We start from the raw sequence: 17,276 nt of genomic DNA, 5'->3' as shown, positions 1-17,276 counted from the left end.
AAAACTTTCTGACCTCACCTGTATTTAACTTTCTTATCAGTTTAAATGCCAAAAGCACATGTTTCCCCTCTCCCTCCCCTCAGACTCACAGATGTATTAGTGCAGCTTCCTAAGAAGAGAAAAACGTCTGATTTAGGTGGGCTGTGCCAAGCCAGTACAAAGCCAGAGGAGCAAGCACTTTGGAGGCCAGCGAGGAGCCACAGACAGAGGGTGGGGATGGATGGGATTTCTTGGAAAGGGCTGAAAAGTGAAACAATTTAATTGACTTTAGCCCAAATCAAGTAAATGCTCTTTTTGAAAGAAGAAATTGAGGGAGGTTCATGCCAAGGCTTAGGGAGAAAATAAAATATAATTCAGGATTACCGGAGGAAGCCGCACAATGATGCTGAATTTTAGTTTTTCATTTTTCTCTGTGTTGTCCAGATCTACGAGAAAGTTAGATTGGCAAACAAAACAGAAATATCTGTTTTAATAATTCTTGCCTTTAACAAGGCAAGAATACTTCGGTGCTTCACCCTAACACATATCCCAATTTTGTATTCTCAAACTAAATCTAACAACTGCGAAAATTTTAGTTCGTGTCTCTCGAATAAAAGGCATTTTTAAATGAAGCTGTTGATATATATCATGGAACAGGCTGCCAGTCACAAAAAAAAATTTACTAACTTAAAACAGAAGCACCTTGAAGAATTGGAAATATTTTAATGTATATTGACAAAACTCTTCTATAAAATACCATGACTGAACCACTTAAGTGAGAGTGATTAATAAACTACAGACATTATTTAAAGTTCAAATTCACTTAAGCACTGCATTTCTAATTTTTCTTGCATTTCAAGTCTAACTGCAATGATAGAATTAAACAGCTGAAAGTAAGCCATTTTATGACATTTTCCTGAGAAACAAGCCTTCAGAGTCTCCTATCCTTAAGTGCCCTCATGTAAAGAAAAGAAACCTAATAGCTGTGTGTGGATTGAGAAGCCATTTGGGGTCCCTTGAAGAGAAAAGTCACTTTCAATTAGCATGAAGGATGGTTACAAGAAATGAACTGTCCTCAGAAGGACCAACTGTATAATCTGTGGCACCCAATGCAAAAAAACAACAAATTAAGAGCCCATTGTTCAAATATTGTTTCAGGATTTGATGCAAAGCATTAAACTAAGTATGCGGCCCTTTTGAGTGTGGCAGGGTCTTGTGTGACCCAGTTCACAACCCCTCAAAGCCAGCCCTGGTGGTACTCAGAGTAGAACTTGCACTCTGGCAAACTAAGAGCCTCTTACCTTTCATGAGCCTTATGACAGCTGTTTCTGTGAGAAGCAACACTCCATTATCAATGTAATGCAGCAGGCTATGCAAAGGGAGACAGTGGACACCAAGGATCGTGTGCAGAGTATGAAAACCTAGGATGAGAAATCCAGGAGAGTAGATAGTCAGTCAGCATCTCTAGACTTCCAGACAGATGGAAATTGATGATGTTAATAAAGCACTTAGCTAAGTGCCTAGAGTCAAATAAATGCTGCTCGAAGACAAGGTCCAAGTTTCCTCCTTTATATTATCAAGACTAAGCATTGTGCTGGGTATAGAATAAGTTCCCAACAAGTATGTGTTCTCTTTACTTCGTGTCCCTTCCTAGGCAAAAAGAGAAAAAGAGTGCAAGGCCTGCTCCATGAAAAATAGTTCTACAGTTTAACAGGTTTGCAATTCTACGTTAAGTTGACAAAAGAGAACGATTTATAGACCTTCAAACTCCATATGCCCAGGATGAAAGGAATAGGGACCTTTCCTATTCCTTTAGGAAAAAATCTGGACCAGAAGGGGACAGCTTATATGCCTGTTGTCTGGTAATTCCCTATGTAAAGGCTTTTAGGGTATATTTGGACTAAATTACATAAAAGAAGAATTAAAATGATATGGTCAGATAGTAAATCCATAAGAATTCAATAGAGAGGAAGACATTCTCTCAAACCTCAGTCTCATGGAGAGGAATCCTCAAATACTCAGAAACCTAGAGCTCTAAGGGCACTATTACTAATAAATGATAAAACAACATTCAGACCAGAAGAGAATCAAAAAAGCCTTCTTGGAAAAGATAGCATGTGAGAAGATCTGTGAAGGGTAAATTCAATTACTGAGGGTGGAAATGAGACAGGAGAATATACAGAGGAGAGACATTAGAAAAAGCTAGGTTCACATGAACAGGCCAAAGCTGGAAACCTGCCATGCTGCTTACTAGCTGCAGATATAATTAAGCCTTTGTGAGCCTCATTTCCTCAATCCTCAGATGGAGCTGCCAATACTTTTCCTGGAGGGCTACTTTGAGGACCTGAGCTGGTCTATAATGAGCATGGCCCAGGGTATAGCATCAGTGACTAACATCAAATGTGTACTGAAGCCTTCAATCTACACATTGGCTCACTTGATCTTCATACAACTCTCTGATGTGAGAACCACCTGATTCTCAGTTTATAAATGGGGAAACAGTCACAGGAGCTACAAAACTCACCCAGTTTCAGCAACTCATCATATCGATAGTAAGTGGCAAGAGTGAAATATGGACACAGGCTGTAGCCTAGGCTTCTAACCATAATATGATCCTGCCCCAATGACTGGTAGCTGTGTTAACAGAACAATAATAACAGAGGCCCAAAGGCGAGAAAGTATGGGTTATATTCAGAAAATATTAAGTGGTCTGGCTGAGTTAAAAATCAAGTATGCGAGAGGAATGATAGGAAGTAAGATCAAAAAAGTTAATTTAACAAATCCCTTCCATACACCAGGCAAGGGACTGAGTGAACAACAATGAACAAAACAGATACAACTGCTACTCCCATCTACCTTCCAGTCTGATGGAGAGACAGATGATCAAATAATCACAAACATGAATATATATTTATTAATGTGACCAGTTATATGAAAGAAAAGTGCAGGGTGCTCCAAGTACTTGTGACAGAGATTGAATGCTGAATGATGGAAAGAATTTATTATTTAGTAGACTTGAGGGAGGGACTGAAAAGTTTTTAAGCAGGATGGGAAAAGGATTTGAGCTTTACTTTTGGAATATTAAAACAGCAATAAGCAAAGAATGGACTAACATACCAGTTTGCTACAGGAGGTACAAAGACCTGTTGCGAGGCTATGGCATGAACCTGTGCAAGAGATAATGAAGCCGTTGATGCTGAAAGAGGAGGGAAGGGGCAAGAGAGGCATGGCAACAGTACAGGCTTGGAAACTACTGGGTGGGGGAGGGAATGACAAAGAATCACGGCCTAGTCTTACGTGACAAAGAAATCATTTCCAAAGAGCATGAACTTGAATTCAGACAAATCATGGGGTTTTCTCTCTCTGAGCACATGAATCATAAGTGTGAGGGACCTGAGTCCCAAGTCCTGGCAACATCAAGGGTCAAATAAGGTACAGACTGCCTACTAGCAGATGTTAATGGGCTGACAACGGGTGAGTCCACTAGCTTCCCTGAATCCAAAAAACATAGTGATTTTACTAACTAACAACATGAGATTTTCCAAATGGATTAGGACATTCTTCCTAAGATTCCAAAAAGTTACAAAATTATTTCTGAATAAAAGGTGTCCTACAGACTCTGGACGCAAAATTCCTCTCCAGCCCTGTGTCCATGTCCTAAAGATCCCTGGTCTCTTCATCCTCTATCCCTAGGGCACAGTCCCAAATTCAACACTCAGTTCTTGGCCTCCTCTCTGCATGTCAGCGCTAAGCAACAGAGAAAATTGGCTAAAAGTAGGCATCAGTTCAGAAGTAGAGAGCTTTTCCAGCCAACTCATGTCCTCATCCTTTAGGGGTCTTGACCTCCTCTTGCCAGTGAGGGGAACACAGGTCCCTTTAAACTGCAAATGCTCCAGCTCTAAATCCTGACTTCCTTTTTGCAGTCCTCTTCCTTTTTTTTCTTTAACCAATTTTGGTTATAAGTTGCTGATACTGAGAACTAAGACAGTTTTCGCTAGTCCAGTAGGCCTGGAAAGCATGTACATTTACACATGTACCTGAAAAAACATCCTGTATTTACACACACATGCATGCACACACATGATCCAACGTCAATTCACTTCTATTTCCATGTCACGTGAGGAAAACAAATATTATAGAGAAAAGGATCAAAACTGCTCTTCCTTACTTGACCCACGGACACAAGCCATTAAGTCGACTCAAAGTAATTCTCAATCACTATGGATAATATTTTTCTGTATTTTCCCTCTTTATCCATCCCTGTGAAAGAATGCGATGTTCTGCAGAAAGTGAATTTTTATGACCTCTCAGGAATAATATTGTCCCTAGTAAGTCAGTTTCATTTATTTACAAAAGGAGCTTGAATACCCGTGGTGAACAAATTTGAAAGTATCAGCCCATTGCTCTACTAATTATTTTGCATTAATCACAAATAATTAAGAATTTAAGCCAGAAATCCATCTATAGTTTTCATGCAGTCCCTTCACTCTTTCTAGAGGGCACCTCGCAATTCATATTTGATTGGGATCATTTAAAACTAACCATTCTCCTCAAGAATGGTCATTTTCAGATTCCTACAAAGTTAAACTCCTTTTGTAATTCCACTACAAAGAAACCTTATAAGATGTGTAGACAGAGAATGTATGAAGGATTCCAAAATGTATCAGCTATATCACAAATGCAGAGACGTTGAAACACGCTATGGGGATTTTCTGGGCCCATAAATAGCCAAAGTTTCAGCATCAACTAATTCAACTGTAATATAAAATTCAAAAGGCAGCACAGAATAATTAAAAGCACAGATTTTGGAGCCAGACTGCCAAGGTTTTAATACTGGTTCTGTTGCTTAATAGCTATGTGACTTTAGGAGAGTTACTTTTAAATTTTCTGTGTCTCGATTTCACCATCTTTAAGTGGAAATAATATTAAGTGAAACCATATGAAAGTGCCATTTTTGTTGGTCATAATTTTAATGTGGTTCAATTTAAGCTCCCACCACTTAGGATTGTTATAAAAATTAAGTGTGTTTATTTATGTAAAGTACTTATAACAGTCCCTGGCACAAAATGGGTACCATAATATGTTGGCTTAAGATGAACAAATAAAAGAATGAATTAATGATGGGTGGATGGTTGGATATTTATGATTAATTAAATTAAACTGGCTAATATATTACCAATAAATTGACAAACGACAGTGTTGGCGAGGATGTGGAAGAAAGGGAACCTCGTTCACTTTCGGTGGAATTGTAAATTGGTGCAGCACTATGGAAAACAGTAGAGAGATTCTTCAGAAAATTAAAAATAGAACACTATATGACTCAGCAATTCTACTTCTCAGTATTTGTCTGAAGAAATCCAAAACACTAATTTAAAAAGATACATGCACTCCTATGTTCACTGCAACATTATTTACAATAGCCAAGATATGGAAACAACCTAAGTGTCTATCAATAGACATATGAATAAAGAAGAAGTGGTACATATATACGATGGAATATTAGCCATAAAAAAAGAATGAAATCATGCCATTTGCGAAAACAGGGTATTATACTAGATGAAATAAGTCAGAGAAAGATAAATACCATATGATTTCACTTACCTGTGGAATCTAAAAAACAGAATAAACAAACAAAGAAAACAGAAACAAACTCATAGATACAGAGAACTGATGATTGCCAGATGGGAGGGAGGTTGGGGGGAATGGTGAAAAAGGTGAAAGGGATTAAGGAGTATAAATTGCCAGTTATAAAAGAAAAGTCATGAAGATGTAAAGTGCAGCATAGGAAATGTAATCAATAATATTGTAGTAACTATGTTACAGTGCCAGATGGGGACTAGACATATCAGGGAGATCACACTGTCAGGTATACAAATATCTGATCACTATGTTGTATACCTGAAACTAATATAATATTGCATGTCAACTATAATTGAAAAAAAAAGAATTATCTAAAAATATATTAAAAATTGGTATATCTATATATATATATATCAATATTATGTTGTGATAGTTATCATAAAGCTTACAACAGGGCTTTTATGTAATGAACGTAAGGCAGGTAGTTTATAGCAAATAGGAGCTTATTTGTTTCTTATAATGATTACCAATTTATATGCACATCTTCCCAACTAGATTTTCGTTAATTTTTGTAACTGCTCTAATTTCTAGCACGGTATCTGGCATGTAATAATTGCTCAACAAATGTTAGTCGATTAAATGACCAATTAAATGAATGACTGTATACATATGTGTCAAGGGTGTTTTGAGGCCTGATTTGGTCCTATTTCAAAATCTTAAGGGAAATTGTAGGCTTCTAAGCATGTAAGCATCAGCTCAGTTTTGAAACTCAGCCAGACCCACTTCCTTCTGTGTGTTAACTTTCTTGATCAGATAAACGAGGCCTACAGATATCAGAGAAAGATCTCCTTGAATTAGCTCTGCTGGTTCAAAGTATCTTAGAAAGTTGCATAGGGGACAGTTTAGGCTCTCTGAAGTTAGTGACAAACTATAGTATAGTTTAATAATCAGGGGAGATCTGGTCATCAGAGACCAACCTCAGGCCCACCTCTCACAGTGACACAAGACATGCAATTTCTCAGACATAGGAGGTCTCATCCTTAAACTCATAATGTCCCAAAGTTCAGGGACCATGTGAAGAAGAAAGAACAAATTTATTACAATGAAGGATAAAAGAGCCAAGACTTACCAGGAGGCAGAGGTAAAAACAAACTGTTAGTAGCTTCTAAAATCCTGGTCATGATGTGGAAGACTGCAAATTCAGCAGCACTAGCCTGCCTATTGCTGGAGAAATACCAAAGCAGCGTGTCAGCCGGGGAGCTCATCTTCAAACACCCTTGTTTAAGCAGTGGTTCTGAGTACCACACATACATGGAATCCATGCTAGTCATGAAAGGCTATGCACTACAGAAAGCCTCAAAAATAGGATGGTGACCATCAGCCTGATGCCTAGAATCTAAGCAGACAGCAGGCACATAAGTGAGAAATTATATTAACTTAAATTCCCCTCCATGGCAGTACTGAATTCATGTGCCCTTCCCTCTTCATCAACCATATGACAGGGAAAGAGGATGGGTGAAGTAATGGAGGTATAATTTTCAATGCTGAGTACATAACTAAGAAAAAAAGTGTCAGAGCTGGTGCAAATTGCTTTCAACTGCTAAGTGTCAAAAGAGGCTTTGCTAAAGCAGAGAGCAATAGGGGTTATTTGGGCTATTTTTCACACCATGATAAGAGTGAGAAATACTTGCGTACAAGTGGAGAACCCAGGGATGAAGATTATGTTTCCTCCAACTGGTTTCCAGTATTTGGCAAATGAGATCCAGCTGGAGGGAAAAGGTAGTCCGTTAACCTCTGCTCATCCCCTTTCCCTCAGGGGCTCGAAGCTGTCCTTCCCCAGCTCTAACAGTCACGGTCAGGACAGCTGGCATTCAGGCTGTGCCCAGATACAGAACCAGCCTTCCTGAGGTCAATTCTGAGACACTGGAATCCAAAATGGAAAGACTGAAAATGCCCACCAGAGTCTAACAGAGTGCCCTCTGTCAGTGTGGGCAGTGCCCCAGCTAAGCTTCCCCAGCCTGGCTTACAGGCCCTTGTCCATCAGTGAAGGTCAAATGTACTTGGATTCGCTTTAGGCCTGTTATGTGAGCTCCTTCAGTATAGTTCTATTGTGAAGGAAAATTATGTAAGAAAGTTTGAATGCCTTGATTATAAATATCAGTATATGAAAATACCAACCTCTCCTAACATACTTAAAACTATCAAACTCAAACCTTACTGTAAAAATTCAAAGACATTATTTTAAAAACAGACACTAGTAACTACATAAATGAGGAACTTTTAAAATTAGGCATGAAATTAAATGAGGGTCATAGCTAATAAATTTAACTAATCTTCCAAAGTTCAATGCAAAAACATATGTTTGCTTAGTGGTTCATTTACATATTAGACTTGACTCAAACTTGGAGAAAAGGAGTGCTCTTTCTGTGCATTTAAATACTCTTAGAAATTTGTCCAGCATATTATTTCTATGTTCTAAGCAAGGACAGGCCTCAATTCCATATGCTTTTTGAAAGACTCAGGATAGCCTCAACATCACTTCTATTTATACATGAACTGGTGTTCTTAATTTGGATCACACAATTTCAAAAGATGGCTACCTGGTAGATGGGCTGCCAATCTCATCAGCAGATTCAAATGTGGTAGTGTTTATACAACTGAGCTGGAATCTGGCCTAATTGGAGTGTTGGAGCTAATTAAGAATTGAAGCTCAAGTTCTCTCATGTCTGCATAAACCTCCATGTACAGAAATCATTACCTATTGTTTAATAAGGAACTAAAAGATGCCAAGATGCAAACATTTGGTGACTATGCTATTCCCATCACTGTTCTGTGCTTTCATGAGCATATTATAATCACTATTTGAAGTGAGTGCAATAAGCTGCTTTCAAAATCGAGTTCTCTCTGGAATTTTGTCCCCCTTTCCTCAATCTATAGCACCAAATATACTGGTTTGAGAATGGGAGATCTCCAAAAACCTAAATTGAAGAACATACCGAACCACATACTGAGAACTATATACCAGAGGCCGGGGGTAAAAAACAAAAACAAAACTAACCAGTTTTGAAATGTAATCCAGAACCATCTGTTCGATTTTCTTCTTTTCTACACCTTGTAGGTGTCTCAAAAGGTGGTCTTTTAGTTCAGACACCATCTGAAAACAGGATATAGATTAGATAAATCACAACCTACCCACTCACACTTGCAACTGGTTTAAATTAGATCCACTTATTAATGTTCCTTATCAATATGAAAAATATTGGGCCTGAAGATCCCACCAGCAGAAATACATAACCCTCAATCTTCTGATGGGAATAAATCAGGGGGTGCCAATGTTTTCCTCAAGAGGAATTACTTCTGATTCACCCAAAGCCCAAGGAGGAGCTGAGAGTCAGGCTCCAGGCCCTGAGGAGAGTTCTCCAAAACAAGTGCCTGGAAGTCACTAACTTACAAGTCAAAAGCTTGAGATCTACCAAAGAATTGAAGTCTAAGTTCCTGGCTCTGGAAAATTAACAGGAATGACTCTAAACATGGAATGGCTGTGCTACTTGGATGAGGGGATGGTTCGGGGTATTTAGAAGGACAGACAGAGGCAGGAGTAAAAAGCAAATGCATCAGGCACCTTCCTCCACACAGTGGCTACAGAATTCTGCACAGCCCAACAAGCAAAGGTAATGAAATAGTCATTCTAGTGCCTCTAAATGGGCTTGTTTCTATATCCGCTCTGTTATGATCATCCTCAGGACTCTCCAATCAGTGTGGCATTCTTAGCCCTTCCCACCTTTTTACTTTTCTGTCTCCTTCTCCTTCTAACTCCTTTTTTTCCCCCTTTTGCCTAGACCCCCTGCTCAGCTTGAGACTTTCCTGGCTAAAGAGATCTTTGCACCAATAAACAACCTGTGGATATTGTACAATTGATATTGCATGTGCACCTATCTTCCATTTTAGCAGGTTTAATTATTTGACACTCTGAGTAAAACTTAGCCCTTGGCAATCTGGCCCAAGACAGAGCGGTATATTATCTCAATTCAGTCTCCTGCATGTGCTAATTAATCAGGCTTTTAAAAATTAAATTTTTTAAAGATATAATGCATACTTTTTTGTGCTTTTCAATTTTTCTGTAATAGATATAAAGATGAAAATTTAAGTCACCTAGAAGAGGAATCTAACTTAATTTTCTTTTAAAAATCAGGCAACCCTGACTGAATGATTAAAATTTCTTTCCACATTGATTTTTAAATGCCTCATGTATCAAACATAATGATTTTATTTTAAACTAGGTCTATTGGCTGTCTGTTTTTGTACAAGCACCATGTTGTTTCTGTCATTGTAGATCGACAACACATTCAGATATCTGTAATGCCAGCCCCATGCCTCTTTACTTTGTCAAGTGAATTGCTCAGTCCAGGGGTCCCCAACCCCTGAGCTACAGACTAGGTCACACAGCGAGCAAAGTTTCATCTGCATTTGCAGGCACTCCCCAGTGCTAGCATCACCACCTCAGCTCCACCTCAGATTATCAGGCATTAGATTCTCATAGGCGCACCGGTCCCTAGTGCCAAAAAAGTTGGGGACTGCTGACTTAGACAACTATCAAAAAAATTTTTTTAGCTTTTTGCTTGTAATGTTATTAAATCTAGATGCTAAGGACTTGGAAATGAGATATTATTTCTTATTATCTTTTCTGACAGGGTAATCCTAATTAAAAAAAAGGAAATAGATATGGAATCACCAGCTTACTGATTTGCTCTTTACTTTCCATTTTCCCAATTTTTTTTTTTTGTTTGTTGCATTATACAATCTTAGCATCTTCTTTTACTTTTGTTTCTTATTGCATTGGCTAGAATTTCCAGAACCATGTAAAATTTTAGTGAAAATAGCAAGGATTCTTAACTTCTTTCTGATTTTAATAGGAATCCCTCCAGTTTTCCAGTAAGATGGAAATTGGCTATTAGTATTACATTAGTCTTTGTCTTATTGAGTTAGTATACTCCAGGAGTGGATTTTTATTTTTATCAACTTTTAGCACCTATGGAGATTATCATCTTTTCCTTTTTGATCTAGTGATGTGATGAATCACATTAATATATTTCCTAATATTAAGCCTTCCTAGAAAGAGCTCCACTTGGCCACATGGTACTTTCAAATAGACCACTAGAAAGTATTTTAATCAAGCTTGTGCTATCTTTATTAATAAGTAAAAGTGGTCATTGTCAGATTTTGGTTTTAAGGTTATGCTGGCTTTTTTAAGTGATGAAGAAACTTCCCATCTGTTTTCAAAAATACTTTATATAACTAGGGAATAATCTAGTCCTTAAACATTTGAAAGAACTAACTCAATAACTTGGGGCCCTTTTTGGAGATAATTTTTGACTTTTTTTCAAATTATTTTATGGCATTGTGCTTTCCGGTCTTCTAGTTTTTAGCACAACTTTGGTCATTCTATTTGCCAAGAAAACTTTGTTTAACTAGAATTTTTAACTTATATGTATTTATACAATTTTTTCTCATATATTTTACCTTGTTGTATCTAAAGTAATAGGTTATCCCATTCCTAACCCTGCACGGTACTAAAAATATTTATTAGAATTTCCAGATGTCTCTAATCAGTCTTTTAGAGATTTGGGGTTTTATTTATCAATTCTTCTCTTCAATTAATTTATTTGACTTATATTTCTTTGATCTTCCTAGTAGTAGGACTTCTTGAGAAATAATACTTTATTCTGTCTTATTTTAAATCCTAAATACAAATGCCAGAGATGTTGCTTTTTCCTTGTTTTAAACACTCTCAATGTTCTACATTTCCTTATGATTTTTTGAAATTATATATTTATTGGGGTGATTGATTAATGTATGTCTCTCCCACTAGATTACAAATTCCAAGCATGCAAAAATCATTTATGTATTCCTTATCATTGAACACACAGGGCCCACCATGACTGGCCACAACTATGTGTTGAAAGCATGAATGAAAAACAAGATCAGGATGAAAAGTATAATCTAGTCCTTCCCCTTTTTCTTGGAGCTCATTGTTTGCCAGCACCTAAACAGCCCACAGAACACTTACCAGCCCCAGAAGCAGCCTCTGATGGTTGTCTTCTTCCTGGAAGAGAGGTGTCAATCTTGGCTCTGAAACTAAACAGAGCAGTTGTGAAGCAGGGTGATTTACAGGAAATGGGCTAGAAGAAAGAGGAATTGGCCTGGGTTTCCCTTCTCTGAGTCATTGGGAAAACATAACACTTCCCTGATAAAAATTTTTCACTAGGCAAGTGTGACCTAGCCCTGCAAACTGAACCTATCACTCAAGTGACATGCAGAGAGCTCTGTGCAACAGAGAGAGGTAGAGACCCAAGCAGGCAGGCAGAAAGACAGCAAGGAACACATTTTCCAACACCAACAGGCTCGGGCTTTGATTTCTCTTTAACATGAAATTCACCACTGTCTAAGAACCTCTGCTTCACTGGAGACAGAGTGACTTGGGCCCTCTCTTAACCCCAAGAGGGCCATAAACCCAGGGACAGGGACTTGGTGGAAGGATCACTTGACTCCCTTCTTTCTGACCTGCCATAGTTCAGTGTCTTTGGGAGTTACTTAGTTGAAGGGACCAGTCAATTACTGTGGCAATAATACTAATTGGCACAAGTTATCAGACTGAAAAGGTAACTAGATCAAGATGGAAAAGTGACACATAAGTTTAAATCAAATGGCACTTCCTCCACCATGACTCTCACCACACCAGCATAACTATAGGGACAGGAAAACAGTCTCATTGGAAGGTCTGCTCTAACATTTCTCTAACTGCACCTTTGTGCTCCACTCTTTCTATTCCAGATACCTGAAGCACAGTGCTGGTCAACAGAGCAGAACTACCCTAGTCCGTGGGCTGATGACTCCTTGTGGAAAGGCATGGATGTCTCCTGATGCTTTGGGAGAAGTCCTACCTGGATCCTCTACAACCCTCATGATTAAGATGAAATGATTCAGACCTTGAGCCCAGCAGCCCTGAATTTCACACAGAGTATTTTGTTTTGGCAGTGGCAGCATTTTTCCTAGGAAACTAGCACAAAGTGAAGCACGTGAGAGGAAGGAGCGAGTTCCCAAAAGTGCGTCAAAAGAGAATGACTAGTAACAGGATGCAAGCAGGCCTGAGGGACACGAGCAGGGGGAGCTCTAATGGGGTGGGAGGGTGGGCACAACTGAAACATAAACCAGACCAGCAACACTTCTCATATTGCAAAAACCCTGAATCACACACATTCACACCCCCATGCACTGGCAGGACTCCTGCCTAGCGTTACTGGCAGAACCTCTGGCTTAAGACATGGATGACCACGTACATACAGGGACAGAGGCTGGTTTCCACAGGGCTGTTCAGTGAGCCCGGGCTCTGTCAGCCCGGGCTGGATGACAAGTTCACCATAACAGTTCATGTGGGTTGAATGCACAGCTGTGCGATGTGCAGCAACACACTATATAAAATAATTTCCATTAGGACACCCAACATATACCTTAACATCCAGGTCCATAAAACACAAGTGGAATATAAAAACAGCTTTTTAAGTGGAGGCTGACCTTTATGAGCCATGAAAGAGTTCCACAGACAAAACCACAAAAGGGCCTATACCTGTCTATGCTTAGCATTCTCTCCCCACAGTTTCAACCAGCTAAGTCCTCCTTGTTTGTCAAGACTTTCCTCTAACCACTCCTGACCTAGCCCCTTGCCCTTATACCCTGTGGTTATGTAACACCTGTCACCTGGTTTAGAAATTATGTGTTAGCATTTCTTCCTCATACGCTAATGATAAAGCAGCCACCTCAGATAACCCACACACTGCACATGCTGTACTGGGCACTATAAACATTACCCCATTTATTCTCATTTTCTTCTTACCCTTGCAATGAGGAGGACCACGCAAAATTGATAAATGGCTTGCCTTAGAGTACTCGGCTAGGATGTGGCTAAGCTAGACTTTAAGTCCAGTTCTGTCTGGCTCCAAGCCCGCGCTCTTCCTCCACAACCACAGTGCTCACCTGAAGGATCGTCTTTGCATCTTTATGACCTAGTCCAGTGAGTGCCCAAGTGTCAACCAAAATGAAAGGAGCGCATAAGCCAAAGGCCCTTGTATGATCAGACAGCTGGAAAGAAAGCATTCCTGAGCCGAGAGAATTGCCAAAGTGCATCCTGCAGGTATAGCCAGAGGGCATGTCCATTAGATCAACTCTATTAGGAAAAATAATGAAAACTCAGAGACTCCTCCAGCAAAAGCACATTCGCAGCTGTCCCTGAAGGTCTTGGTGCCAAGACAGACATGAAAGGAGCTGGGCAGCTACTCTGACAGGAAGATGTTAAAGGGTGCTGCCTTCGTTACACTGTTGGAAGCGATTTTCTTGCCAACCCACAGTGGAAGACAGTGTTACAAATAAAACGCTAACTGAAATCAAAGGGCTTTATTACAGGTCTTTTCTTACCCAAATTCCTTGCTTCTAGGTTAGAAATCACCCTAAAAAGAAATTAGCCAATGTTATTCACACAAGAAGCATTATTTTTATAATAGAAGGGAGGAGGGAGGGAGGGAGGAGGGAGGGGAGGGGAGGAGCTGAGGGAGGAGGGAGGGAGGGAAGGAAGGGAAGGAAGGAAGGGAAGGGAAGGAAGGGAAGGAAGGAAGGAAGGAAGGAAGGGAAGGAAGGGGCCACACATACAAAGATATCCTCCTTTAAAAACCCATAAAACCACGGCAGAAACTATTCTCAGGATGCTGAAAACCTCAAAAACTTTAATCAACTTGGTGAAAGCCATGTTAGGCAATTATAAAACTCAAAGCCCTTTAGTGCAAACAATGACAATAATTTAGAACAATTGCAGCTCTCAGTGATTGGAAATAATGGGAACAGAAAATGGAACAGAGATTGGAATGGGTATACGCTTGTAGCACTCAAGTGACTCACTATCCAGAAAATTTGCTTTCAAAATAAGAGCTCACAAACACTTTTTAAAATCAGCCTATGTCTGTACCCGACTAAGTGCTCAATTAATAAGAACTTTCTTTACCACTTTTCTCTTATAAATTATCCATCCCCAGGATGCAAGTTTTTAAGGTTTAACATAAACTTTTTCCGCTAAAAACCCCAGCATCAAACTCCAGAAAAGGACCCAGGCAGCAGCATTCATTAAGATGACAGCATCATTTTGCTGAGGATACACAAAGCAAGTACGCTACTTCCATGAAAGGTAGCCAACAAAATAATTGCAAAAGATAACCATCTTATAGATATAATAAGCCCTAATTTTACTTACTTTATTGCATTATCAAGAATATTCCTCACATACACGTTAGACCTTCTTTTTCCTGTTTTCTAGAAATGAGAACATGTCAAAGGGGTACTAGACAAAGCTGTAGGTGATATTTTCACATCAAGTATAAAATGTAATACAATCAAGAGTTTCAGGAAAAAGAAACATACTTTCTAAGTAAACACCTAGATTCTTAGAAAATTGGTTTTAAAATTTTTTATTCTGAAACTATTATAGATTTATGAGAAATTGCAAGTCAATCATATGTTATAAACAACAACACTACAACTATATACGACAATGCTACAGAGATATCTCATCTATTCTACGCAGTCTCCCCCAGTGTCTATATCTTATATAAACAACTATACATAGTACACTATCAAAATCAGGAAATTGACACTGGTACAATAAGTATATATTTCTATGTCATTTTATCACATACATAGATTCGTGTACCACCACGTCAAGGTGTAGAACTATTCTATCACCCCAAAGAAGCATCAGAGAAGCTCCTCCGCCTGCCTATTGGGAGATCAGTAGCAACAATGTAAAAGTGCCTGGCAACGGGGGAGAGTGCTGCAAATGTAAGCCAGCCTACAACTTACAGGTATCACCTGGATTTAATACACTATGCTTTTGCTTCTTGCTTTGTTCTCATGAACCCACTCATACCTCTTCTGAGATCAAGCTGTGCCACTCTCTCCTGACCATGCAGTTGTTATAGTGTAACTGTGGCTTGGAGTACTTAACATATTCCAGGTTGCAGTTCAGTTTTTCCCAGTAGCCCTTAAAGCTATGCACCTGTAAGAGACAGAAACATCAGCAAGCTTGAGAGGCTGGACCTGTTGGCAAAACTACCCAGAAAGAAACACGCAAGCCTTGCTCCAAAACTGGGCTCACCTTACTTCCTCAGCTCTTTCCAGGTGAATACCTCCCTCGGAGGATGGCATTCCCACCCCGACAGGAATTCTAAAATAGACTGAAAGAGTCTTGCTTTCCCCACTTTCTTTTCTACCCACTTTACAGAGAGAGAGCCACTGTTCCCGTCCCGAAACTGGTATGACTCCCCCGGGTTAAGGCAAAAGCAGGTCAGCCTGTATTAAACACCTAAGTTATTTCCTCCCCAAAGACTCACTTTTCTAATTTAGGTTGTATCAATAATGCCATGTTCAGTCAGAGAATGTTCATAAGATTTAGAGCACATGGAATAATAGGCTTACTTTCCCTCTAAGCTTATTTACTTCTAAAGGATTTTGTTCAAAACCTAGGAATCAGAAAAGTGAAGTGAACTTCATTTTTAGTTTCACGTTCAGCTGTCAAATACCCTAGAACAGAATAGTTGACATCTTAAGTCTTTGACTTATTGATATAATTGTACTACCCTGAAGCAAGAATGTATCCATCATGTTCATTTTTAAATTAATAAATTATATAATACCTTGTTTACTGTTGAAGGATATACTGATAATTTTTTTACTTCAATAAAGGTAGATTTATGATACACACTTTATTGCCGAAAATATGCATTTATAAAAGATTTGACTGGGGGCAAGGATGCTATGTGTGGCCATAAAATAAAGTGAGCTAATGCCTACTGAGGTAACAGACTTGGCTTTGTTGCAAAAAAAAAGAGAGAGAGAGAGAGAGAGAGAGAGAAAATATATAATAAAATATTCCTCAATCAAGAAAATTGTCCTTGTTAAATAATACATTATCCAAATTCTTATTGAAAGGCTAGTCACGATTGGTTCAAAATGGATCTTGGAGTATCACTAAAAGAAGTTACATAATAATGTTAACTTGCTGTTTTAGAAGCCTGAAAGGCCAGTCCAGCCAAAATCCTTTCTCATGAAGACAGGAAAAACTATTTCCAAGAAAATGTCATAGGGGGGAATTAGAACACTGGAGTCAGGTCATACTCCCCACTTGATCTACCTCTCTCACGTTTTTTTCCCTTTCCATTTATTTATACTGAATGTACCTTTATCTGCCCTTTGGTATTCCTTGCATAGAAATAATAATAATAATAATAATAATAATAATAATAATAATAATAATAATAATAATAATAATAATAGCAAATCCTGCCACCATCTGGCAGTATTAGGTCCCTGACAAGAAGTCACTATAGCTTCTTGCTATTCTGCGTCTGGGTTCAGGCACGCTGCTGCCAAAAGCCAGAAAATTCCCTGGTGTTGTGATGACATCTAGTGGTCAGTTCAGCTATTAGCGCTGCCTACTTTGCCACAGGAGTTTTACCCTGTGGTCAGCAGAACCTGCCGAGGACGAGATGTGGGAGGGGAGGAATGCTGGTGTCCTTCTACCTGTCATAGGGCCTCTTCCCCTCAGGCCAAATGCCATCTGCCTCTCAAAGGACCCCAGTCACACACTCACACTGTGGCTCTTAAGAAGAGATTTCTAG

General features: G+C 39.0%; 1 protein-coding gene across 4 annotated transcripts in view; it reads right to left on the bottom strand.

Moving 5' to 3' along the window:
* Window positions 1-17,276, bottom strand: part of GSAP (gamma-secretase activating protein) — a 60,036-nt gene that overhangs the window by 4,515 nt on the left and 38,245 nt on the right. For 2 of the 4 annotated variants that reach the window (XM_039848952.1, XM_039848954.1), the window contains 9 exons: window positions 15,527-15,655; window positions 14,855-14,913; window positions 14,029-14,060; window positions 11,627-11,694; window positions 8,618-8,713; window positions 7,255-7,325; window positions 6,689-6,783; window positions 1,281-1,400; window positions 364-425 (listed from right to left, as the gene is read on the bottom strand). In XM_039848952.1, coding sequence (XP_039704886.1) covers window positions 364-425; window positions 1,281-1,400; window positions 6,689-6,783; window positions 7,255-7,325; window positions 8,618-8,713; window positions 11,627-11,694; window positions 14,029-14,060; window positions 14,855-14,913; window positions 15,527-15,655 — 732 coding nt within the window. The remainder of the gene's footprint in view (window positions 1-363; window positions 426-1,280; window positions 1,401-6,688; window positions 6,784-7,254; window positions 7,326-8,617; window positions 8,714-11,626; window positions 11,695-14,028; window positions 14,061-14,854; window positions 14,914-15,526; window positions 15,656-17,276) is intronic. The other 2 variants (XR_005649901.1, XM_039848953.1) reach the window with 2 other exon arrangements.

Source organism: Pteropus medius, unplaced genomic scaffold (genome assembly GCF_902729225.1).
Source record: "Pteropus medius unplaced genomic scaffold, Ma_sr-lr_union100, whole genome shotgun sequence".
Taxonomy (NCBI): domain Eukaryota; kingdom Metazoa; phylum Chordata; class Mammalia; order Chiroptera; family Pteropodidae; genus Pteropus; species Pteropus medius.
Note: the sequence above shows the minus strand (reverse complement) of the source record. Positions and strands in the feature narration are given on the sequence as shown.